The sequence below is a fragment of the Triplophysa rosa genome, linkage group LG22, assembly GCF_024868665.1.
Source record: "Triplophysa rosa linkage group LG22, Trosa_1v2, whole genome shotgun sequence".
NCBI lineage: Eukaryota > Metazoa > Chordata > Actinopteri > Cypriniformes > Nemacheilidae > Triplophysa > Triplophysa rosa.
Window position 1 is genome coordinate 19732856 of NC_079911.1, and position 26777 is coordinate 19759632.

At 39.7% G+C, this 26777-nt stretch overlaps 1 protein-coding gene across 2 annotated transcripts; it reads left to right on the forward strand.

The window, feature by feature from the left end:
* Positions 1-898: 898 nt before the first annotated feature.
* Positions 899-26637, forward strand: rab11fip1b (RAB11 family interacting protein 1 (class I) b). 2 transcript variants are annotated; one of them, XM_057320773.1, is made up of 6 exons: positions 899-1447; positions 9492-9919; positions 10798-12127; positions 21882-22811; positions 23166-23277; positions 23942-26637. In XM_057320773.1, the coding sequence occupies exons 1-6, from the start codon at positions 1098-1100 to the stop codon at positions 24146-24148; spliced, it is 3357 nt and encodes a 1118-aa protein (XP_057176756.1). In that variant the 5' UTR covers positions 899-1097; the 3' UTR covers positions 24149-26637. The 2 variants fall into 2 exon arrangements, with proteins under 2 accessions (XP_057176756.1, XP_057176757.1); XM_057320774.1 differs by lacking the exon at positions 21882-22811 and having other exon boundaries at positions 913-1447; positions 23942-26636.
* Positions 26638-26777: the final 140 nt, after the last annotated feature.

Below are 26777 nucleotides of genomic sequence, written 5' to 3' on the forward strand. Positions count from 1 at the left end.
ATGGATTCTGCTAAATGCGTAAATTTAAATGTAAAAAATGTAAATGTTTTATAACAACGCCTATTATTAATAGACACAGCATACGGTCACAGTGTTGTCAATAAATGTAATGTCCTTGCCTTAAATAGGAGTAATGTGAAAAAAACGGGTGTAAAATGTTAAAGAAGGTGATGTTTTTACAGATGTGTTCTTTCCAAACCGGCTGCAAAACCCGCGTTCTATTTGTAGTTTCCAAACTTCATCCACGCGCATGGATCTGTACCACACGAGACACTGTTTGTAAAATTACAGAACGGGCACAGTTGAATAGATAAAAACACATTCTTCTCTGGTTTAAATGGTGCGGTGCTTCTTCGTGTTTGTTGGAGATACAGTTAGTCGGTAGTTGACATTTTCTAAAGTGGAAAAAACAAAGAACATTTTAATTGTATAGGTTAAGAGACGCTGTGGTATGACGCCGAAAGCTTTGTTGCCTTGCTGCCCTGTCACGCAATGACTTCGGAGGCAGTGTTTGTTAAGTAACTAGGCTACGCCACATTCAATTCCCCAACATCAGGCTAAACGTTAAAATATCAAGTTAAATAAACAGAAACAATTTTACTCTCCTTGTACTGTCATCATGCTTCTCTAAACCAATAAGCTGTAATAGCATCACACTTCTCTATACCGGTGTTCTGCCAATTTATGCTACCCATAAATTTGTGCTACCCTCGTGTTGTGATTGGGTTGGGGGAGGGGTTATTTAGGTGTAAGGGTTGGGTTGGGGGGAGGGGTTAGTCCTGTTTTGTATGGAGGTAGCAAAATTTGATAGGGATGCATAAATTGGCAGAACACCGGCTCCTTCTGATCAGGAAGCAATGAAAGGTGAAGTGGGCGGGGCGACACGTGTCGCTCCTTCCAAATGTGTTGCCCCGCCCCATCGTCCAGCCTGCACTCTGGGGCTACTCCGCCCACTTGTTGCTTAACTGGAGAAGGTGAAACTTTTCAGCTCAACTGTAAACGGACCTTTAACAAACAGCAACTTGTCGTGAGGCCGGGCGGCTTACGCGTCCTATTGTGCCTGAATCCCGACAGAAACCTGTTGGGTTTGAAGCAAGATGTCTTTAGCCGAGCAGAGCCAGCAGTGGTATCCGACCAGCGTTCAGGTAACGGTGCTGCAGGCGAGAGGTTTGCGGATCAAGGGGAAGAATGGCACCAACGACGCGTACGCCATCATGCGGGTGGCCAAAGACAAGTTCTCCACGTCGGTTGCGGAGAAGAGCGTCGCGCCGGTGTGGAAAGAGGAGGCCTCCTTCGACCTGCCGCTCTTTCACCCCAGTAACGCGGAGCGATGCGCCCTACAGGTGAGCGTCATGCACCGGGCGCTCGTGGGACAGGATAAAACGCTCGGACTGGCGGTCGTCAACCTGTTGGAGCTTTACGACAATAAATCACGTAATAAGTCCGAGTAAGTTCTTATTTTACTCACAGCCTGACTGATGTCTTCATTCTTCTGTTGCATCACATAACATGTATAAACCTGTCTGTCTGATTTGGACACTTTATGAAGCCAGGTGTGTAAAAAAACAATAGAAACCATCCCAGAAATTCTAATGGTTTCCATTAAAATACCACTGTGAACCACTACGTTCCAATAAAACCATTACAAAGTTCCTTTTTGTAGCCCTGCTGAAAAAACCAATAGAAACCATTAAAGAAGTTGTATTGGTTTTAAAGGGATTTGTATTGGTTTAAACGGAAACTGTAATGGTTCTACTGGTATGTGATGGACTCTATTGGTGGGATGTTAAATCCTACTGGAATAATGCCCAAAACACACTCAAGGACATAGGTTCCTATAAAACCCAATACAAGTCCCAGTATAACCATTAAACCCATTACATTTTCTATTGTGTTGTGGGCTATTGTAGCAGGGGTGTTGGTAACACAATACACACGTCAAATGACATTTCTACATGATGTGATGATCTACACGAGGAACTGACTTGAACTATATAATGTACTAAAACAATATTTCGGTCGGAAGTTCCAGGAAAAGAGAAGTCCTGCGTAAACGTCATCATCAGTACGAATTATTACATTTCTAATCTAATCTTACTTATGAGCCAATCTAACTGCATTCATTCATTTAATACCTTTGGGTTTGTTCAGTCGTGCGACATTGTTGTTGTTGTTGAACATATCGGAGCCCCTACTGCCAGACTAAGGCCTTCTCAAGTGCGTCGGACATTTCTCAGCCTGTTGCTAGTGTTTGAAAGGTATTTCTCAAGGATACTTGTGTTGTGCAAGATGGCATCAAGCCTTGCTTATGTGGAAATAATGAGGCGGGTTTTAAATTCCCATGCGCTTGGTCATCGCAGACAGACCAGGGAGATTTTCCGTCGTTCGGAGACGTCGCAGGGATCTGAGCTTTCCATTTTACCCAAAGGATTTGTGGATTACAATGCTTGCTTTTATTCCGAATCCACTATGTGCACTAGAATTGCTTTTTGCACTCTTTCACTTCATGCGGTCAGATCGTATTTGATTTGACTTGTGTTATTAGAAATCTTCCTTTAACAGCGTTTTTCGACAAGGTTTGAAGAAATCTGTTCTTCTACATCTGGTGTTTTCTCATCATCACGTCATTACGTCTTGCTCGACAACAGAGTCACACACACTTCATTATGCAGAGGCTTCATTAATAAATCAGTTTCCTTCTAGCTGACATTGAAGCGTCAGTAAACGTGACAACCTCGAGCTTGTGTTTTTCTACACCGGCTCTATCCACGATGACATTGTTTGCTTGTAAGCGCTCCGAGCTTTTCATTACAGCCCTCCTGGTCATTTTCATTATGAGACCTAATTCAATCACTCTCAGTGCTGTTGACCGTTTGCCGAACAACTGTTTTGCAAGTTCAGTTCACGGTCGACTCAGAATTAAAGTCATATTTTGATAAACAAAGCTGTTAAACAGCTTAGCTTTGACGTCTTTGCGTTCAAGTTGGGTCCTGGTGAGGCATTTCTGTGGTCATATGATGAAGCTCTAGTTTCTTTACAAATGCTTTAAAGGAATCGTTCACCCAAATTGGAAAATTCTGTCACAATTTGTCTCAATTAAATGGTATTACGAAGCTAGTAACTAGGAAGGAAGTCATATACCTCTAGAATGACTATTTGGACACTTTATGAAGCCACATTTTGTAGGTGTGTCCCCTGCTAAAACAATAGCCCACAACACAATAGAAAATGTAATCTATTTTAATGTTTATACTGGGAATTGTATTGGTTTTATAGGAACTGAAGTGTCAACTGGTGTTTCTATCGGTGAATCTCCCTGCTGAAAAAAACAATAGAAACCCAACAGAAACTATCACAGAAATTCTTATGGTTTCCATTAAAATACCAATATGAACCATTATGTTGTTCCAATAAAACCATTAAGTTCCTTTTCGTTGTAGGTTTTGGGCATTATTCCAGTAGCTTTCCCTGCTGAAAAAAACAATAGAACCCCAACAGAAACCATTACAGAAATTCTAATGGTTTACAATAAAATACCATTATGAACCATTAGCGTTTTCCATTAAAACCATTACAAAATGCCTTTTTGTAGTGTGTTTTGGGCATTATTCCAGTAGGATTTAACATCCCACCAATAGAATCCAACACATACCAGTAGAACCATTACAGTTTCCGTTTAAACCAATACAAATCCCTTTAAAACCAATACAACCATTATAACTTCTTTAATGGTTTCTATTGATTTTTTCAGCAGGGACACATCATAGTTTCCAATAAAACCAATACAATTACAATTCATAAGTAAGTGATGACAGAATCGTCATGTTTTGTGTGATCCATTCCTTTAAGTCATATCTTGTCCTCTGATCGTGTGGTTTGTTGCTCTTCTGGGTCATAGGAACAGGAAACTAACCCTGCTTACTGAAAGTAAACTGATTCTCATATGAAAGTAGATCTAGATGTTCTTTGTAACCTAATATGCAGTCCTGATGGTGATTTGAAGTTTGATCTGTGTGTGTAAGAATGTAAGGCTTTATTTAGATGTCACGCTCGCTTTGTATCACAAACAGCTCGGTCACGTTGTCAGTCTGTATAGGAAAATGAACGCATTACCCTTAGGACAGGTTCTGTGGCGGTACCGGGGTATAGTAATGGTGTCTGATAATAATACTATAGTACACAAGTGAATTCATGTCATATATTGACTTTTGCTATGATGCAAAACGATGCCACACTGCTCTGTTATGTGAAGACTAGCCCGTTCCCTTCACCTGTTGAAATGTTATTTTGTGGAAGATTGAATACGTAACATCCATTTTCTGGGTTCTGTGTGAGTTCTGTCAGGTCGTGACAAGGATGCACGCAGAGTCTATTAGTGCAGTGTTTCTGTTTGCGTAGCATAACGTGGTTAGCTTGTCAGCTGTTTCTAGTTTTAAAGTCAGGAAAACACATTGGTTTCCATTTCTGTCAGACACACACACCTTTTCTTTAGAGGACGTGTGTGAAAGATGCCAAAGGCAAATACAGAAGCTTCCAAAAATGGCTAATCAACAAAGTTCCTGCTGTTTTTGTGCAGTGTTATTTATGACAAATGCTGCGTCCCAATTCGCCTGCTAATACTACGCCCTTAAAGTATATACTGTTTTAGCTTTGGAAAAGTATATACATTGTAGTGCAAACTGTAGGCACGCACTGGGACATACTAACGTGAAATGGAAGAGGCCTTTGTTGCCTAGACGACACTGTGATCCTTAACTGTCACGAACATCAAAATACATCGCTTCCTTGCATTTAAGTATTTATTCATTTATTATTTTGTTTGTAATGTTTACTGTATACTTGCATTTATTAATTTAGCGAAGCATCATTTCGTCACTAAACTCCGCCCTCTCGCGGTGAGTTGTGGGTAACATCAGCCGTTAAAGGCGGGGTGTTCGATTTCTCTTAGCCGTTGTTGATGTTTAAATCACCAAAACAAACACACCCGTACCCCCATCTGTCGCTTTCGTCTGCGCTCGGCTAATGTCCGTCCTGTGCACTGTGCACCTTACTGCTGATTGGCTACAAGGTTGTTTTGGTACTCGGCCCGACTCGGTTGTCTAAAGCGTAATTCGGAAATCGGTTACACCGCCTTTAAGTATCCATGGATTCACACTTCGAATTTTCATAAAAATCGCAGTACATGTTTTGAACAGCAGGGGCCGCTGTTTTCTGCAAACTTTGTAAACGTGAATATGCTGATATTTCTTAAAAAAGTAAAAGTTAGGAAAAGCACCGACAAAGTCTTAGTTTGTTTATATTAAAGAGACTTTTGTATTATTCATTTTTGATTTGATTTGGAATTTGTTTTAAAGCTGCAATTTAGTTTTGTTATTTGACATAAAATATATTTTTATTTGACAAAGAATTGTGCAGTATTAGAGAAATAACAAAAGGGCAGTTGTTCATTTGAAATTTTCCTCAACTCATTCTTTAAAAAAATCGTGATTAAATCGCATCGTGAGATCCGAATCGTGAATCGCATTGCATCGCATCGTGAGCTGAGTGAATCGTTACATCCCTAGTTCTTAGTGATTTATATGAGCTAGATGTCATGTGACCGGAACTGGGAAGTACAGTATTGTTGTTCGATATTCATTGTTGTGGTTGTAATTTTTGTTGAAAAGAATTTAGCATTCATGTGAAATTGGGCATCGGCTTTGATATTATCCGATAGAAAATATTCAGACTTCAGAAAAATGCTAATAGTCAGTAGGGCGGAAAGATATAACCTAAAGATGCAGATGTACTTATCGCAACATGCATATCGCAATGGGTAACAATAAATGAATGAATTTGAAAAAGTAAATATGAACGCGATTCCGGATTAAGGACACTTTAGTTGAATATCTGGCACATTACTCAAACACATTTCGTGCCGGTAGGAGGTATCAACTCAACCCTACAGCAGTTAATGTACCAAACGGCTCCCCCCTCGAAAACCGTGTCCAATTTACAGCGGATTAGAGAGGATTTGTTGAATATCTAAACGCAAACTGAACAGTGAAGTGAAAGTCTTTCACCTCAGAGCAAATGAACGCGGCCTGTGCGTTGGCTCGCGATAAGACGGTCCTGTCACACGTCGGCCTTATCAGCGCACTGGCACACACAGGAAGTGAAGCTGCTGAGACGTTGACTGGAACAATGAAACATCCAGTGCTGATTCATCTGAAGCTGCCCCCACTTCCTGTCAGGGCACAGCCGATGAGACGTCTGTGAGGGCATTGGTCAAGAGCTTCAAGTCTTTATCATTTTGTACATTTCAAACACTCTGTGGAGGTGTTGTAACTTCCCTCACACAGATATAAACACTTCTCTATCTGTGTTTTGTTTTTGCAACCGTGGCTTACAGGGAACTGAATGACATCACAACAAGAAGTGAGTGTGACAATGCGTTTTTATGGGCGTGAGGTGCGGTTGACCTTTAATTAACAACAGTGGTGTTAAATGAGCACCTCCCAAGATGTTCAATAGCACTTCAATTGTCCGTTTGTGTTATTAGCTCAAAGAAAATGCGGTTGAACAACTTTTACTGTTGAAGGTGGCTGTTCTTGTAGATCATGTCATCCGTCTGGTTACCTGACTTGAACGTTACCTGTGTATGTTTAATCATCGTTCACTCATTCACCCTCTTGTCTTTTCAAACCTGTGTGACTTTCTTTCTTCCGCAGAACACAAAAGAAGATAGTTTGAAGAATGTTGGTAACCGAAAACCATTGGTTTTGTGTCCATACAATAGAAGCCAACTGTTTTCTGTTACCAGCATTCTTCAAAATATCTTCTTTTGTGTTCTGCGGTTTGAAATGACAAGAGGGTGAATAAATGATTTTAAGAATAACATTTGGGGGTAAAATTTCACTTTAAAGGGCCATTTCTCTATTAATATTCTCTGTTAGTAAATCTAATCCAAGGTTAATTTAGTTTACTAAAATTAAAACTTTGAAAACGTTTCTCTTCATTGAAATCAAATTAAATATTGACCTAAAAATGATTGGGAAAACTTAACTAAAGGGAAAATTTAAATGTTGCCTCAAAATTAAACCGCAATAAAGCACTAAAATTACAATAATAAACAATAACTAAAATAAAAAATAATTAATATTATATAGCAACATAAAAAATAAACAGATAAATTAAAAATGACAAAACCAGAATTGCTAAAACTTTTAACTAAAATTTACATAATTTTAAATATTAATAAAACTCAAATCAAAACTATAATAGCTCCCTCTATTAAATGTGTGAAAATGAAAACGTAAAACATGTCTGTAATATATAATACAACATCACCATTTTACAAATTACTCTATATGTATACATCTCTCAGTCGAAATGTGTGGAAAGCTTGTTTTAGTTACTTGTGTACTGTAGTACATTGAGTCCAGTCTTTTTGTTTTCTTGAAGTAATCTTAGAAGTCGAAACAAATCCATGCTGTGATTCATAACTGTGGTCATGCTCAAGGCTGTCCAGTAAGTTTTTCTCTGACGTGGATGTATGTAAATACTACTAAGAAACACTGTAGGCGACGGGGATGGTTGACAGTGATAATCCCACAGTGAGTTGTTATTTTTAGCTCCGGAGTCATTTTCTATTTAGCCAAACACACCCAACATGTCACGTTCTATTAACGTTGCTTTATTCACTCAATGCTGAGTGCCTGCTCCGTCGCCATGAGACTAACGTGGCAGAAAAGTGAAGCTGCTTTCAGATGAGAACTTGACTGGTTGTGTGTACAAATGAGACCGTATGATGTCTGAATCGTGAGGTGTAGTTGTGCATAGCAGCTGTCACCTGGAGCATTTATAGCTCTAAAACAGAAGACATGTCACGATATTATTCAAGGCTTCACGCTGCGATGATGAGCATTGTTTTGAAGAAGCATTTGGGTTTTAGTGAATTTCCATTTTCCTCAAACTGCACATTTGACCCCAATCTGCCATCCGCGTGTTCCCTGTGTTGACTGTAGGGCTGTCACGATTATGAAATTTGGCTGACGATTAATTGTCTAATAAATCATTGCGATTATGACGATTAATGGTGTGTTTTAGAGCTTTGACTTTTAATTCTCATACATTTTTGATTCAGCTTTGAATATTGTTCTGAATATAAAGACTATGTTCTTTTTCTTGGAAATACATAGGAAAAAATTGGGTCATCATACTTAAGGTTTAGGCTTTTACCTGTCAATAATACAACCGCCAAATACTTGTAAATGAAGTAAATTGATCAGGTGTGAATTGAAGCCACCATTAAAATGCTATCAGTGATAGAAAATCTTGTAGTCTGTTTTTTTCTCACTTGCAAGACTACAATAAAAGTTTACTTCTATGTTAATGAAATTGTGGTAGACTGGTTTTCACACTGAGATTATCTTAAATAATATTAAATTGTACTGCAGGTTATTTTTATGGTATATGCTTTAGTTTTTATTGTGTTGTGGTGGTACATTTTACAAGTATTACAATGCTTTAGTTACAATAAATACACTAAAATATGCAATACGCAGATGCACTACAGCTCCCCCTAGTGTCTTCTATAGAGATGTGCGATAAGTGCGATGATCTGAAACCATCGTGATGAGGTCAAACAATCGCGATGAGACGATTATTTAATAATTGTGACAGCTCTAGTTGAGTGGCAGTGTTGTGGCATTTTAAAGCATTTGCTAATTTGTTTTTGTAGGTGACCCTCTTTATTTTCTTACCGTATGCATCTGCATGTTCAGTGTTTCAAGGCCTCAAGATTCGTTGTTGATTATTCTAACACTTGTTTGTGTTGTTGTTTTAGCTTGACAAATGTTAAAGGAATGTCAATCTAAGCAGTGTAAGATAATGTAACGTTTGTTTTAGACCTTGTTATCGTAGTGTCCTTCAGAGGTACGACAAGACAGTCTCCAGGTCACCGAACCGCTGTGTGCCGTTTTGGTTTATAGCTCTTCAGGAATGTGAAAAATCCCGTGAAACTATTTGCATGGACTTTGGATTTTGTTTGATAACGTAGGTAAGCAGGCCACCGTGCATGTATCTGCATGTTTGTCCTGACAAAATCTGTCCGACTAAACTCAGAAACCAGTAAAGCAGTTTTACTGCAGTGGTGTTATAGTTATTCATTCTCTGCTTCCCTGGAACTAAACCAATGAAGTGTACTCAAAAATGAACTATACACAGTTCTCCTGATGCACCATGGGAATTTATTGATGTTTACGACTGTAAGAGCAGAATCAGCAGGTTCTAAGCATCTTTGTAAAATATTTCAAGTCTGAAAAGTGTGAAAACATGAAGAAGTCGCTGTTGCAAAGTGCAACTAAAGGACACGGCTTGATCCCATTCTATGAAAGCTCATATCTTCATTCTCAATCTCGCCTCCAGCTCTTGGCTTTGATGAGGGAGGTGCTCTGGGAAATAAAAAATTGCTTGAAACTAAACAAACTTTGCTGTTTTTTTTGCAACAGATGGTTCAAACTGATGGGCAAGACGGGAAAACCCGACAAAGACAGGGGTGAGGTGCTCCTAGACATCCAGTTCATGAAGAATAACATGACGGCCAGCATGTTCGACCTCTCCGGCATGGACAAGTCCCGTTCAAGGCTCGGCAAGCTGAAGGACAAGCTGAAAGGGAAGAAGAAAGACGGTATGTCGGATTCTGCCTCCGCCATCGTGCCTTCGGTTGGTCAGATTCTGACCGACAGCGAGGGAGAAGAGGAGGCTGACGCCACACCTGAAACAAAGAAGAAGAAGAGCAAACTGAAGTCCTTGTTTGCGCCGAAGGGTTTGCATCGCAACATATCTCAATCCATGTCCACACTACCCACGCTTCCTGAAAAAGACTCGGCCATCAGTTTGAGCAGATCGTCTGGACTAAACGTCGAGTCTCCTGAAGGTAGTGAAACTATTTGAATATGTATTAAATAATAGGGATGCACAGTATGACTTGGATATCATGTCTGTATCGTGAGTGAGTTGGTTGCAATTCCCAGCCTCACCGCTAGATGCCGCTAAATTTCATACACTGGACCTTTAAAGTAGCAATTCTTAATTTTTTTTTAAAGTAAATTTAATTTAATTTAATAATTTGTAAAGACAATGGTTATTTCAGCTTTAATATTCATATTTATTTTATACATACATTTTATATTGATAATAATATTGGCAGTTGTGGCCTAATGGTTAGAGAGTGGGACTCGTGACCAGAAGGTTGCCGGTTCGATTCCCAGGGCCGGCGGGTAACAACTGAGGTGCCCTTGAGCAAGGCACCTTACCCCTACTTGCTCCCCGGGCGCTGCAGTGATAGCTGCCCACTGCTCCGGGGGTACGTGTGGTCACTACTCTCTGGATGGGTTAAATGCAGAGGTCACATTTCGTTGCCTTGTACATGTGCAATGACAATAAAATTGAATCTAAAAAAAAAATCTAAACATTTTATATTGATAATAATATATTGTTGTTTTATATTAATATTTATGCTATATTTATATTCATATTAATATTTATATTAGTGTTTCATATTAATTATAATATTACTATGTAAAATAATATCGCTTTTGCCTTGTTTTTATGTTTTAATATCACCATATATTTTCATACCATATCTTCATATAATTTCATTTTATTTCTTGTTAATATCACTATATCATTTTTTAAATATTTTTTTTCTAATTCATTTTTAATGTTTTGATGCCTGACTTTTGGTTGGAGCTTAATTGATAACACTGATTTATTAACAAAAGATGTCTCGATTTTTTTTGTTCTTCTTTTAAGGCAAGAAGAAGTTTAAGTTATTCAAGCACAAGCGGACTGACAGCTCTGACAGTAAAGTATCTCAAGGTGCTGGATCTTTTCTAGGACAGGGCACGTCACAGAGCAACCTATGCATCAACGGCAGTCACGTCTACACAGAAGATCTGGAGACCAGAGGCTCTAGAACAGGTTCCACGCTCAGTCTGAACAGCTCCGGCCACGGATCCATGGAGGATCTGCGCCGAGGACCCAATAGAAAGATCTCGACCATCTCGGTGGACTTGCAAACTCGAGAGAGCCCGGCAGAGGAGATGCTCAAAAGACAAGAGGAACAGAGGAAACAAGAGGAGGTGAGGAAACGACTAGAAGAGGAGAGGAGGAGACAAATCCAAGAGGAAGAGCGAGAAGAAATGAGGATGGAGGAGGAGAGAAAGAGGATAGAGAGAGAAGAGGAGAGGAAACGGATTGAGAGAGAGGAGGAGGAGGAGGAGGAGGAGAGGAGGAGGCTGGAGAAAATGGAGGAGGAGAGGAGACGGGTTGAAAGAGAAGAGGAGAGGCAGAGGAGAGAAATGGAAGAGGAGAGGAAACGGATTGAGAGAGAGGAGGAGGAGGAGGAGATGATGAGGTTAGAGAAACTGGAAGAGGAGAAGAGAAGGATGGAGAGAGAGGAGGAGAGGAAGCAGATGGAGGAACGGAGACGAGTGGAGGAAGAGGAGATGGAAAGGATAGAGGAAGTGGCCCGAATAAAGAGAGAACATGAGGAGGAAAGAAAGGCAGAGGAGGAACGGATCAGGGCTGAGGAAAGAACGAGGGAGGAGGAAGAGAAGAGGATCAGAGAGGAGAAAGCAAGGCTCGAGAAGGAAAGAATGAAGAAAGAAGAAGAGACGAGAAGGATCGAGGCGGAAAAAAGACGCGCCGAGGAAGAGGAAAGGCTGAGGAAGGAAAAAAGGGAAGCGGAGGAAAGAGAGCGAGAAATGGCTGAGGAAAAAGAAAGAAAGGAGCGGGAAAGGTCACGACTGGAAAAGGAAAAGATGGAGCTTGAGAGAAAGGAAAAGATGAAAATGGAGCAAGAGAGAAAGAAGGCTGAGGAGGAGGAGAAGAGGAAGTTGAAAGCAGAAGAAGAGAAAGATGAAATGGAGAAAAAGAAGAAAGAACAGATGAACGCCATTGAGATGAGGCCTGAAGTGAAACCCAGGAGTGCTCGAATGAACGCGGGTAAGAAAGCAGAGAAAGCCGACACGATTGGCTCAGAATACGTCCCGTCCACCGATCCCTTTGAAGAGTCCCTCTTATTGGATGAGAACTCGGAAGCCCTCAGCCGCTCATCCAAAGTTTCTGCAGTCAAGCCAAGGTCAGTACCTCACCTTAACACATCCATTTCTCTGATCCGTTGCTGTTTTTTGTCAAGTTTCGTAAGAATAATTTCGTCAAAGTTCTAGACAGAAAATCATTGTGTTTGTTACGTCAGTGTGACTCATTGATATATACTATAAAGACAAGCACAGTGTACCAACCAGGCATCTAATGCAGTTATCTGTCTGTCCGTCTCTGAATGTGAAATGCAACATAACTAAATTACAACCGATCTGAACATTTGTTGTCAAATTTGCACGTGGACTGAGATTTTAGACAGATTAGATTGTACCGACAAAATGTCTTTCTGTTGTCTCCATTGATATACATACACAGATGCCTTACCAGTGTGTGTTTCTACGGCCGCTGAATGTTAGTCATCCACCCGCCATATTGGAACAGTCCAAACCGATCCATGAACACTCGAGTATGTTGACTGCATCTGTAATGCTTTCGTTTAGGTTGTATGAAAACCAAATGTTATGTGCTGTTGTGTAGACCCAAACATTGTAATTGCCAAACTACCACAATACAACAAGATGAAGGTAACACAACACTAAAAAGTTACCATAGGTTAACAACCTATATAATTTTGAGTTATATGTTCATGTTATAAAAACACAAACCAACACATTCTTACCTGTGACAATTTATCCTATTTCTTCATGAATTTAAACCTTTTTCAGGGATAAATACGGATTTCCGTATTTTTTGACCGCTGGGATCACCTGCGTAAATTGCAAAAATTTGATTTAATTTAATTCGTGACGGCATTGGGGGGGTGGGGGTTGGGGTATGTGCGTGTAGTCATCATACAGCCGGTGTTCTGTCGAATTGTGCTATCTCCATACAAAACAGAACTAACCCCTCCCCAACCCAACCCCTAAACCTAAGTTGCCCCTCCCCCAACCCAATCACAACACGAGGGTAGTAAAATTCGATGGGTAGCATAAATCGACAAAACACCGGCCAACGGGATCCTTTCTATGCTCTCTACGTCATGCAAACGCTTGTTATAAATGCACAGAGCGACCGCTTCGTTCAGAACATAGTTATCTTTATACAGTATATCCAGAGGGTCCGTGAAAAATAGATGCCGAACACAGCTGTTTTGGTACTCAAAAGCACGTGGTGTCATTTTTTATTAAGTGGGGAACTGAACAGCGTTTTGTAACGTATAAATAAAATCCCGAGTCTGGAAGTTGAGACGTCTATATGATATGCTTTAACATTATAACATTATCTATATACAGAGACTAAAATAGGCCATTCTGCGATTTAATGGCTCGAAACTATACAAATGGCCGATCTAGTCACTGTCTAATATAAATGCGTTGACGTCTCTAATAAATGCATACATTTAAATGAACTAAAACCGCAACATGCAGCGTTTGCAAATAACGTAGATGCGCCATGTAGTGGCTGTGTATGGAAGTCTGTTAATGAATTATTGCTGATTACAATAAAATGAAAAGTAGGCCTAAAATAAACTGAGGTTACTCAAGGGCTGCCATTTGTTAATGTCATCTTATTTGACATTAGCATAAGATATTTGCTCAAAGCATCAACCTATTTTTTTAATATTGTTTAGGTGACTGTTAAACTAATAAACATTTCAACTGATATTTCCAAAATTGCCAGTCAGAATTGGGTTATTATAATAGCTTGATTTTGTGTTGCTAAGTGAAAAATATCTAGTTGTCTGTTTTTAATCATGTAACATTTAATTATTAACATTAAAGACTATTTGGGGGGGGGGTTGGTGATGTTGCGTGCAGTCTTCCTTCTTTTTTGTCCTGATAACATGCCTGCTTTTTACAACCAGATGCTTTGCATGTTGTGGCATTCTGGTAAACTCGTTGATGTTTGCTGTGAGTGACTAAAATATTTACTGTTCCAAGATGGTGGACACATTAATGTGTATGTAGCAGCTTCATTTAACCAAATATAAAATAGGCACAGTTTTAGGGTTACGTGACAGCAATTTAACCAACCACTTTGAATTTGACCAAATCACAAGATTCTCTTTCGTGAAGACATGTAGCTTCCTCTAACATTTTTTACCGCAGCTCTCCTGAAGTCTGTGTCCTTTAACTCTAATGCCTGTGTGCTCAACTCTTTCCACAATACGTTTCTTTTCCATTTACCAATCAGCGGGACGGAAAACCATGTCCCATGATTGGACTGCTTGGTTATTAAAAGCATTGAATTGTCTCCGAGATGTGCATATGAGTGAAGGAAATCTCACCAACTAAATATCAGTGTGTCAGTGTTCGTAACACAAATCCGTCATAAACGTCCCACTAATGTTGTCCCGATAATACCATCATCAAATATGCAGGATTCTGACGTTTTTTTTAAGACGGGCTCGTGTCTATACATATCAGAAAAGATCAGAGATCACGCCAAACAGCTCTACAACAGTTTGAAAGTAAAGACAAATCGCAGTTGAAGTGATAGTTCACCCAAAAATGAAAATTCTGTCATCATTGACTCGCCCTCTTGCCATTTCAAACCTGTATGACTTTCTTCTTCTTCTGCAGAACACAAACTAAGATATTTTGAATAACGTGGCTAACCGAACAGTACCGGACCCCATTCACTTCTATTGTATGGACACAAAACCTATGCAAGTGAATGGGGTCCAGCTAACAACATTTTTCAAAATATCTTCTTTTGTGTTGTGCAGAAGACAAAAGTCATAAACAAGGAGTGCGTTTACATGCACAAAATAAACGAATATCTATAAAAAAATCAGCTTACAAAAGAAATCTGTTTTCACGTGTGTGTAATAAACCGGCTACGCAGAAAACCGCCTTTACATGGAAATTTGAGACTTGCCAGGCTTCTCGCGTACAGTGACCTCACCATCGATAGTCTGTCTAGTAATTAAAAATCGGTCAGAATCTGTATTTTTATCATTTCAAAAAACTACCTTTGCCGAGCAGGTTTTGCTTATGCCGTTTATGAGCTTTCCCCGATAAAAGAAACCCATTTTTTCGCGTTTACATGACCTACTTGTTATCGGCTTATTAAGCATAACCGGAGTAAGACTGTGCATGTAAACGCACTTGACAAGTTTGGGTGAACTATCACTTTAAGTTTAGGATTCAACTACACACCTGTATTCTTCTATTTGTCTTTCTCTATCATACTCTCTAAAGATGATCATCACAACAGCTAAATAACCTTTCACCGAATGACATACCCAAAATGCAATAGAAACTCTTAGCTTTCATGTTCTTATCTGTATATTTCTGCTGAGGTTGGAAAAGCGCTGACTGTTATTTGCAGCGTCTCTAACCTTCATTGTGCTCCTCTCTGACCCACCATTCCTTCAGTGTGTTATATGTCCACCCAGAGGAAGCCGAGGAAATCTGTTTTCTATGCAAAAAAGCTGATTCAGCAGTTCTTTCTCTCTGACTCGAGCGTTCAGAATTCATGGAATGTGGAGGAGACATGGGAGCAGACGGCATGATTTGCAGATAGCCAGGGCAGCATTTCGATATCTAAATTTTCCATTCGAGTTCCTCAAACTTGTTTTGGTCATTGATTATATCTGACCAATAAACTTGATGATGTAAGGAAGATTGATCAAGAAAACCAAATCGTATGTTGACTCCAAAGTTACCAAACAAAGCACGACAGCTTTGCATACCAACACCTTTAGATACAGTGAGGGAAATAAGTATTTGATGCCCTGCTGATTTTGTAAGTTTGCCTACTTACAAACAAATGAAGGGTCTATAATTTTTATGGTGGGTTTATTTTAACTTATAGACACAGAATATTAAAAAAAATCAGGGGAAAAAAATGTTATATAAAGGTTATAAATTGATTTGCATTTCAGTCAGTGAAATAAGTATTTGATCCCCAAGCAAAACATAACTTTGTACTTTGTGGAGAAACCCTTGTTGGCAAGCACAGAGGTCAGACATTTCTGATAGTTGGTCACCAGGTTTGCACATGTGTCTGGATACATTTAGTCCACTCCTCTGTCAATCTTTAAGGTTTCTTGGCTGTCGCTCAGCAAATTGGAGTTTTAGCCTCCTTCACAGAGGTTCTATAGGACTAGGGTCTAGAGACTGGCTAGGACATTTAATGTGCTTCTCCTTAAGCCACTATTTGGTTGTCTTGGCAATATGTTTTGCGTCTTTGTCATGTTAAAGGCTCATCCATGACCCATCTTCAGTGACCTAGTTAAGGGGAGGAGGTTCTCGTCCAAGATTTTACGGTACATGGGCCCGTCCCTCAGCCCCTCAATGCGGTGAAGTCATCCTGTATACCTGTAGCAGAGAAAAAGCCCTAAAGCAGAATGTTTCCAACACTGTGCTTCTCTGTAGACATGATGTTCTTGGGCTCATAGTCAGCATTTCTCTCCCTCCAAACACAGGAGTCCATTTTGGTCTCACAGCAGTGCCAGCACTTTCGCCAAAGCCTTTTCTGAATCATTTTTATGTTCATTGTCAAACTTAAGACGAGCCAGGCGGGCCTTCTTGGGCAGGAGGACCTTGCGGGTGCTTCAGGATTTCAGTCTACTGTGGCATAGCGTGTTACCAATGTGTTACCAATGTTTTGCTTGCTAACTGTGTTCCCAACTGTCTTGAAATCATTAACAGGCTTCTTCCGTGTAGTTCTGGGCTGATCTTTAACATTTCTCATGATCATCTTTACCCCATTGGGGAAATATTGCAGGGAGCTCCAGAACAAGGGCATTTGATAGTTATTTTGTATATCTTCTATTTCCAAATAATCACACCAACAGTTGTCTCCTTCTCACCAAGCTTCTGTCTGTAGCCTATTCAAGGTTTGTGCAGGTCTCCAATCTTGTCGCTGACATCCTTTAAAACCTATTTGGTCTGGACCATGGTGTTGGAGAGGTTGAACTGGAAGATACAGATTCTGTTGGCAGGCATCTTTTATATACATAACAAGCTGATTTAGGAGTACTTTCTTAAAGTGACAGGACTAATCTGTGGTCCATATAGGCACATAACCAATCTGTGGAGCCAGAATTCTTGCTAGTTGGTAGGGGATCAAATACTTATTTCACTGACTGAAATGCAAATCAATTTATAACCTTTATATAACATTTTTTTCCCCTGATTTTTTTTAATATTCTGTGTCTATCAGTTAAAATAAACCCACCATAAAAATTATAGACCCTTCATTTGTTTGTAAGTAGGCAAACTTACAAAATCAGCAGGGGATCAAATACTTATTTCCCTCACTGTANAAATCTGACCTCCTCACCGACACAAAGTTCAGGAAAATGATGAGTTCCTTTATCATAATAGATCTTTTGTTTGGCCTTTTGTTGTTCTTTGACCTTTTTCACTTTCTCACTACCCTCTGTCAAGAGAAGATCCTCAGATATAGGTAGATTAGAACGAAGACGTCGTCCCATCAAAAGATATGCTGGGGAATTTCCGCACTCAAGAGGTGTACTACGATAAGCAAGCAGTCCCATATAAAAACTACTTCCATCATCTTTTGCCTTTTGCATCAATCTTTTCACAACTCCAACTGATTTTTCCACAAGTCCATTAGATTGAGGAAAATATGGACTCGACGTTGTATGCCGGAAATCCCAGTCTTTTGAAAAACTCTGAAAACTAGCATTAACAAATTGAGAGGCATTATCTGTAAAAACCTCTATTGGCACTCCATGTCGAGCAAAGATCGATTTCAGGCATGAAATGACGTTTTCTGCAGTAGTTGTGCTTAAAGCACACACTTCAGGATAAAATGAATAATAATCCGTAACTAGGAGATAATTTTTCCCATGACATGTAAAAATGTCTGCACCAATTTTTTGATATGGTCTTTCAGGTACTGGATGCGACTTTAGTGGCTCTCTTGGATTATTAAACTGGTATCTGGCACATATCTGACATTTAGATACGGCAATTGTGATGTCCTGATTAATTCCGGGCCAATACATGACTTCACGAGCTCTTTTTTTACACTTCTCAATTCCCAAATGGCCTTCATGGATTTTCTTCAACATCTCCTGTCTCAGATTGTTCGGAATCACGATTTTCTTTCCTTTATATAGAATGCCATCACAAACAGATAATTCAGACCTGCAATTCCAAAATTCATGACTTCTCACGACACAATTTTGCTTCACATCTGGCCAACCATTCATTACATAATATTTCACCTGAGTGAGTGTTGGATCTTGTTCCATCTCCTCGCAGATCAACTTCATTTTAGAATCAGCAACAGGTAAAGCTTCTACAACCATGTTCACATACGCTTGAATATCCTCCATCAACTTTCCACTAGAGGGTGTAGTTGGATCCACCGCTCTGGACAAGGTGTCTGCCAAAAACATTAGTTTCCCTGGTGTATAGAACACAGTTAGTGCATAACGTTGCAATCTGATCATCATTCTTTGGATTCTCAATGGACAATCATTAAGAGATTTTTTGAACAATGCAATCAAGGGTTTATGGTCAGTTTCAACATCCACAGATTGACCTGCCACAAACTGATGAAATCTCTCACACGCAAAAGTAATGCTTAGCAACTCTTTTTCAATCTGCGCATACCTGCACTCTGCATCAATCATCGAGCGCGATGCATATGCAACTGGTTGCCAGATTCCATCATAATCCTGAAGTAGGACTGCTCCCAATCCTGTTTGTGAAGCATCAGATGAAATTTTAATGGGACGTTTAGGATCATAAAACTTCAACACTGGCTCTTTAGTTAATAACACTTTCAAATGTTGCCAAGCAGACTCCTGTTCATGATTCCAATTCCATGCATTCTTTTTCTCAGTTAACCATCTCAATGGAGCTATCTTTTCAGACAGATTAGGTATGAATTTACTCATATAATTCAACATACCCATGAATCTCTGTACGTCTTTTACACATTGTGGTCTTGGCATATGTTCAATAGCAGAGATCTTCATGGGATCTGGTCGCACTCCTGCTTTGCTGATATTGTCACCCAAGAACGTTAATTCAGTCACTCCCATTTGGCACTTTTCTTTATTCAACTTCAAATTTGCACGCCTGGTTGCTTCCAAAACCTTTTTTAACCTTGCATCATGCTCGTCTTTCGACGCTCCCCAAACAATTATATCATCCATCGATGTATCAACACCTTCCATGTGTTCATATATCATATGCACTGTTTTATGATACACCTCAGGAGCAGAAGCAATTCCAAAAGGAAGCCTTAAAAAACAATATCTCCCATATGGTGTATTAAACGTGCAAAGTTTTGAGCTGGCAGCATCCAATTTTAACTGCCAAAATCCTGATGATGCATCTAGCTTGCTAAAATATTTGGCATTTGCAAACTGTGCCATAATCTCTTCACGTGTAGGAAGCTTGAAATGTTCTCTCTTAATTGCTCTGTTCAGATCTCTAGGATCGAGACAAATTCGAAGTTTTCCATTCTTCTTGTCAACAATTACTAATGAACTAACCCATTCTGTGGGCTGATCTATTTTCCGTATCACTCCTAACTTCTCCATTCTCTCCAGCTCATCTTTTAATTGTTTCTGAAGTGCAAACGGTACCTTTCGACATGGATGTATAACTGGATGCACCGTTTCATCAGTTTGGATGGTATGCTCACCTGACAGACAGCCTAAGCCTTTAAACACATCCTCATACTCTCTTAAAACTGAGTCATACTCTGGTTCAGACTCTTTTGATTCTTCCACGACCAGCACTCTTTTAACCAGATTCAGTTTCTCACAAGCAGACAAGCCTAACAAGCCTTGACAATCCTTTGGCACCACTACAAATGACAGACTATGCTCTTTATCCTTATATCGTATTATTGCAACACATTTTCCTTTCACTGGTATGTTCGCTCCAGAATATCCAGTCACTTTTACTTTAGCAGCATACAACTTTGGTCGAGGCTTTAATTTATTGAACTCAATTTCAGAAATGACATTAACTTGAGCTCCAGTATCAATTTTAAATGCTACTGTCATGTTGTTTATTTGCAGTTGTACCGTCCACTCTTTTTGTTCTCCTTCTCCACCTTCTGCTACTGCATCCACATAAAATTCTTCAACTTCACACTCAGTAACTGCATTTACTTGGCTTGACATTCGTTTAGCTTTACAACAGCGTGCATAGTGATTATCTTTTCCACAATTGTTGCAACTTTTACCGTAAGCTGGACATTTTCTCGGTGGATGTTGCATCCCACAACGATCACATGATTTCTGCTGCTTATCGATTACCATTCTACTTCTTTCTGGTTGCTTCATTGCTTGGTTTGCACTTACGCTGGTTGTCTGGTACTTATTTACGACATCCACAGCACAAGTTTCATTCAACAATTCTTTAGCTTGCGTTTTTACAGTCTCTGCCGCTCTACAAAGAGAAAGAGCCTTCTCTAAATCCAAATTTTGTTCTCTAAGCAATCGTTCCCTCAATCCATTGTCAGGTACTCCACATACAATTCTGTCCTTTATCAGGGAATCTGTTAACTCTCCAAACTCACACGTTTTACTTCTATATCTGAGCTCAGTCACATACTGGTCAATTGTTTCTCCGCTTTTCTGCATACACATAAAAAATCGATGCCTTTCATAAGTAACATTTCTCTTCGGTATACAAAACGCTTCAAACTTCTCCATTATCGGCTGCAACTTCAAGCTCTCTTCTTCTGCTTCAAAAGTGAAATTATTATATACTTCCAAAGCTTCATCACCAACCACATGAAGAAATAATGACGCCTTCATTTTTTCTACCTTGCGATCTCCATCAATTGCAGACAAATACAGCAAAAATCTTTGCTTAAATCTTCTCCAGTTTTCAGCAACATTACCGGTCAGTTGAAGCTTCGGAGGCGGCTGTAATCCTTCCATCCTGCTGTGTTTTCTCGTCACACGTATAGGCGTTATCCACAAACTTTCACTTCTGAAGCCACTTCTGACACCATGTCGTAGTCGAGGTGCCAATAAACACAACACTGCAGATCAATTGAATCTTGAAGTCAATTAGTTTATTGACAGTATTCCCAGTGGCGTGCTGCCACCACGCCACACTATTAGCCTGCCACGTACCTCTGCACATGCGCAGATATATACTCGACAGGGTTGCCACTACTCAACAAAACCACTATCATTACAGGGACGGGCCCATGTACCGTAAAATCTTGGACGAGAACCTCCTCCCGTTAACTAGGTCACTGAAGATGGGTCATGGATGAGCCTTTAACATGACAAAGACGCAAAACATATTGCCAAGACAACCAAATAGTGGCTTAAGGAGAAGCACATTAAATGTCCTAGCCAGTCTCTAGACCCTAGTCCTATAGAACCTCTGTGAAGGAGGCTAAAACTCCAATTTGCTGAGCGACAGCCAAGAAACCTTAAAGATTGACAGAGGAGTGGACTAAATGTATCCGGACACATGTGCAAACCTGGTGACCAACTATCAGAAATGTCTGACCTCTGTGCTTGCCAACAAGGGTTTCTCAACAAAGTACAAAGTTATGTTTTGCTTGGGGATCAAATACTTATTTCACTGACTGAAATGCAAATCAATTTATAACCTTTATATAACATTTTTTTCCCATGATTTTTTTTAATATTCTGTGTCTATCAGTTAAAATAAACCCACCATAAAAATTATAGACCCTTCATTTGTTTGTAAGTAGGCAAACTTACAAAATCAGCAGGGGATCAAATACTTATTTCCCTCACTGTATTTAGCTGATGTGTTTGATCGACTTTAACTTTCCATCTTATTATCCTGCTTCTTTAGTTCTTCTGTTTCTGGAACCGTCTTTTCTCAAGCATCGCCGCCAAAAACCAACCCGTTCTTAGATGATTCTGATGCCGAAAGTGGCAACACAGATAACGTCAGTCGTGGAGATGGCGCAGAGAAGAGACGACGTGCCCCGAAGCCTCCTCAGAACAAGACACCAAGAGAGAAAGCCACGCACACACGCAGTGAATCGGAAGACAGTGGAGAACCCGATGTCTTTAGTTTACGCCAAGACAAACGACCGGCACCTTTACCACCAGATGTCTCCAAGAACAGTGAGGTTCTGAACAAAGAACGTACGTCTTCTCAAGAAGAAACCAACCTTTTTACATCTCCTGTGGTAAGAACGGCAAAACACGGCAAGGGACCGGCACCAGCAAAGCCCTCGTTAAAAACAAAAGAAACTTTGAAAGAAAACTCTGCATCTTTGCCTGAACCCAAGAACCGAACAATTCATCACCACCAAAATGTAACTGAACGTGCCTTGTTTCCAGACGGAGCCTCTCTGACGACAGACTCTTGCTTAGATCAGCCAAATAAGTCTCAGTCAGGTCACAACCTTGATCATCTTCTAATATCTGTCAAGCCTGTCTTAAAACTTGAGTCCAAAGAAAGTGGAAAGGAAGATTTGAATACAGAAGGTACCAAAAAGAAGAGTCATGCCCCATTGCCTCCTGCCACAACTGGTGACCAGAAATCAACAAGACAAGATCAAGACGGAACATTGAGGATTCATAGTGGCCTTTTGCCCACTTTGAAATCGCCGTCAACCGCTAGTCAAGCTCCTGAGACGGTCCAGTCGCACGCGTCAGGGAACAAGACTTTACTTCGGGCCAGAGTGTCGCCTATTGATGCTCAAACCGTTTCTGGGCAGAATTATGAAGGTGAACCAAAGAGAAAAGGCGACGCTGCCTTCAAACCCTGCAGGTGAGGTATATCGTAGAACTTGGAGAACCGTAGCCTGATAGACGTAAAGGTTGTGTGTGTTCGAAATACTGCGGTTCCTGAGAGTTCATAAGGTTGTGAAGTTTTGTTCGATATTTGAAAAACATTACAGCGCACTTTCAGGAGTTCAAGTACATTGCACCAACACCAGCAGTTTGGAAATACATATTTGAATAGATTTCATTTTTTGCCAATGTCCCTTCAGTGTTCTTTAGAGCCCCGAAATTCGCGGCAGAGATTGTGCATCACCCTTTGTTTTTAAATAATGGATTTGCTTGGATCCTGCTTTGTATTTCCCCCTTTTTGAGGGTCTTAAAGCTCTCCCATTCTTTTTAGGCCCCACGCGGTGAAACCCTTGAGCACCATTGACAACCAGCAAGATTTCAAAGAGAACCAAGACAATATCACATCCGCAAAAATGGCTGAGGGCGTGCAAGTCAAGATGAAGGTAGTGTAAGATTTATTCTTTTTGTTTCTTACTCTATTGTTCTGCTACACAAACCGCAGCCTTTTCACATGCAAGAAATCGAAATCTGACAGCTTGAGACGAGATGCTGTGCATTGGTGCGTGATTTGGGCTAGTTCACCCAAAAATGAAAATTCAGTCATCATTTACTCACCCTCAGATTGTTCCAAACCTGCATCAATTTCTTTGTTCTGCTAAACACAAAGGAAGATATTTGAAAGAATGACAGTAACAGAGCAGATCTCAAAAAACAAAAAAAAAAATAATAAAAAAAAAAAAAAAAATAAAAGAAAAAAGAGATCTGCTCAGTTACTGACATTCTTTCAAATATCTTCCTTTGTGTTTAGCAGAACAAAGAAATTGATGCAGGTTTGGAACAATCTGAGGGTGAGTAAATGATGACTGAATTTTCATTTTTGGGTGAAGTATCCTCTAAAGAACGAAACATGAAGACACTAACATTTATATTTAAATGACCTTATTCATGCAGATGTTTGCGCGCAGGCTTTACGTGTTTGGGAGTGTGTGCATAGCTGAGATAATCTGCTTTAAAAGTCACTTCGGATAAAAGCATCTTCAAATGTAAATAAGAACCAATGTCGTCTGGTTATAGAATCGGTTTAAAACAACTGTTCTTCATTTTCAGGCCCCAGAGGTTAAAAGGACCGGGCCCTACGCCCAGCTGACCCACGAGGAGCTGGTCAACTTGTTGGAAAAGCAGAAGGATCAGCTGTCTCAGAAAGATGCCAAGATCATGGAAATGGAGCAGTATATAGACAACCTTCTGGTCCGGGTCATGGAGGAGCAACCCAGCATCTTAATGTCTTTGAAGTCGATGAAGAAGGCTGTTTAAGAGATGCATGAGCAGGTTTTGGCAGTGTGGGATTTTGTATATATTATTATTGTAATCACAAATATGGGGTGACAGTAAATAGAAGGTTGAGCTCTGTTCAGAGGTATTACACTAAAGCCAGTGGCTGAAACTACTTGTGAAGTACTGAGCTGAAGATCAGGCTGATGTATTCCTGATTTATGAAGTCTCGTGCTATACAAATGGCAATACTGGGATGTGGCTTTCTTCAGATTTGAATGGACCGATTCGACTGTTTCATGCACTGTTGTTCTATGCTGCACTATATGTGATTTACTCTCCAAAATCTGTTGTGGTCAAAAACAGTGACGCACACTTCAGTAAACGCAACAGCACTTTCTAAATGCAAAGTATTTTATATTACAGAGCTATATTTTCATTGTGACCAAACGCTGTATTTGAGCTCTGATGATGATGAAGCACTTTAAAAGGATTTTTGACCAATTGTCCTTAAAAAATCTCTTCATCTGTAAATATGATTTGATAATCAGTCCTACAGTCCTTTTCATATAACCCGACGACTTTATGCTACAACTTGGAAATAAAGAATGTCACAGGTGTGACCGTGCAAATAGCAACATTGTGTTGTTGTGTCTTTGTGCATTTGTTAAAACACAGCTCATGTTTTTTATGTTTTTATTGTAAGGAAAGGCATTTCATGAGATATAAAAGCAGAAAAATAAAATAAAAGGGAAAATAAAAAGTGAAGTAGGCTAATAAAAAATGCATGTTTATACTCAACTCAACTTTATTTATATAGCGCTTTTTACCATTTTTATTGTTACAAAGCAGCTGTACATGAGACATATTGACTAAGCAAAACAATTAAAGTTGTACCTGTAAAAACAAGAAAAAGGTGAAAACACAGAAGACAGACACACCCACATACAAAACACTCCACACACACATTATGCACACACACACACACGGACGCACGCACACGCACAGTGAAAGCACACATTTAAGATAAAGGAAAGAGAAACACAGGTCAAATATTAAACGGACTATAAATTCCTATATGCAATATTAATTAAGTAAAACTTTAAAATTGTAATTCTAAAGCAGCCCCCCCGGCCAGGCAAATAGTGCAAAACAGTATGCAAACAGTGGCGAGGAACCCAAAACTCCAATGGAGAAAAAAACCCTCAGGAGAACTCAGGCCCAACCAGGGGATTCCAGTTCCCCTCTGGCAAAAGCTGCTGCCTCTGCACAAACTCGACAGTGCTTGCACAACAAGGCTAAATAAAAATAAATAACCTTACTAATAAGGTAAATTATAGATTTAAGATTATCATTAATAATCTAATAGCATGTAGTGAAGACGTGTCGAGTCGCCGCGTCCTTCTTTATCCAGCTCTATCATCTCAGCTCTTGTCAGGTCCCCACTTCCCATTCTCCACTCTACCATCAGGTCAGGCCATGAACTGCATCCTGCTCGCTGTGGTAACCTTGGAACAATGAGACAAGATTGGCTGAGAGTAGAGCACTGTTCTGCACTCTTTGATGCAACAAGTACATCAGTTGTGTTTTTGGTTCCGGTTGATCTAACTAATGCAGCCTAAACCCTCTGAGGATTTATATTATGGAAGAGTAGTGTATGCAAGATTAAAAAGATGCGTCTTTAGTCTAGATTTAAACTGACAGAGTGTGTCTGCCTCCCGGACAGTGCAGGGACGACTATTCCAAAGTTTAGGTGCTAGATAGGAGAAGGATCTACCACCTGCACTTGATTTTGAAATTCAAGGTATTACCAACTGACAGCCCAGCTAACACAGTACGTTCTGACAACGTCGCCAGTTCGTCTTCATTTGGTCACCGTGACATTACTTTGTGACCACGTTCTGAGGACGTCTTGGCAACGTTCCATTTCTTAGAATTTTTGCTTACGTTCCAGAAACGTCTGAGCCACGTCCTCAAATAACGTCATGAATTGATCCCGTTGAGAACGTTGTAGTGACGTGATGGATCGTCTTCAGATGACCTGGACACCTGGAAATTTTATGATCAGAATAAAATCTGTTATAATGTCAAAACGAATGCTATTAATCTGATTTCAGACAGCTATTAAACTGGAGTATAATTCGATATTACAATTATAACTACTTATTTTGTGCGCGCGCGTCTGATATGCGCCTTTGTTCTGCAAAGAGCCGCGCGCTCTCGTCATTTAAACGTTAACGGTCATTTCTTTTTACCTCACTGCCTGATTTTACTTGCCTGGTTTATTAATATTCTTTCTTTACTTTATACCTTACAGATGTGAGAGTAAACACATATTTTAGTGATTTTCAATCGATTTAGCGCGTTTAAATGAACGGACCCTGATGTTTGTGTGTTATTAAAGAAGCTTTTGATTGTTGTTTCTAAAAACGGAAGACCTGCTAAACGTATGTGGTAAGACAACAATATAATGTTAAGCCTAAACATAATGTTTATTCATCTCTGTCAATAAATATCTGCTTTAAATCCTCTATATTGTGTTGAAGTCTTTGATTTTTTATGTCATGTACAGTATAAATAAAATATCTGATTGTGATGTACAGTGCTGTGTTGAGTTTTATAATCGTTATACTGTGCTTTATACATATTTGAATAGAGAATTACTCCAATT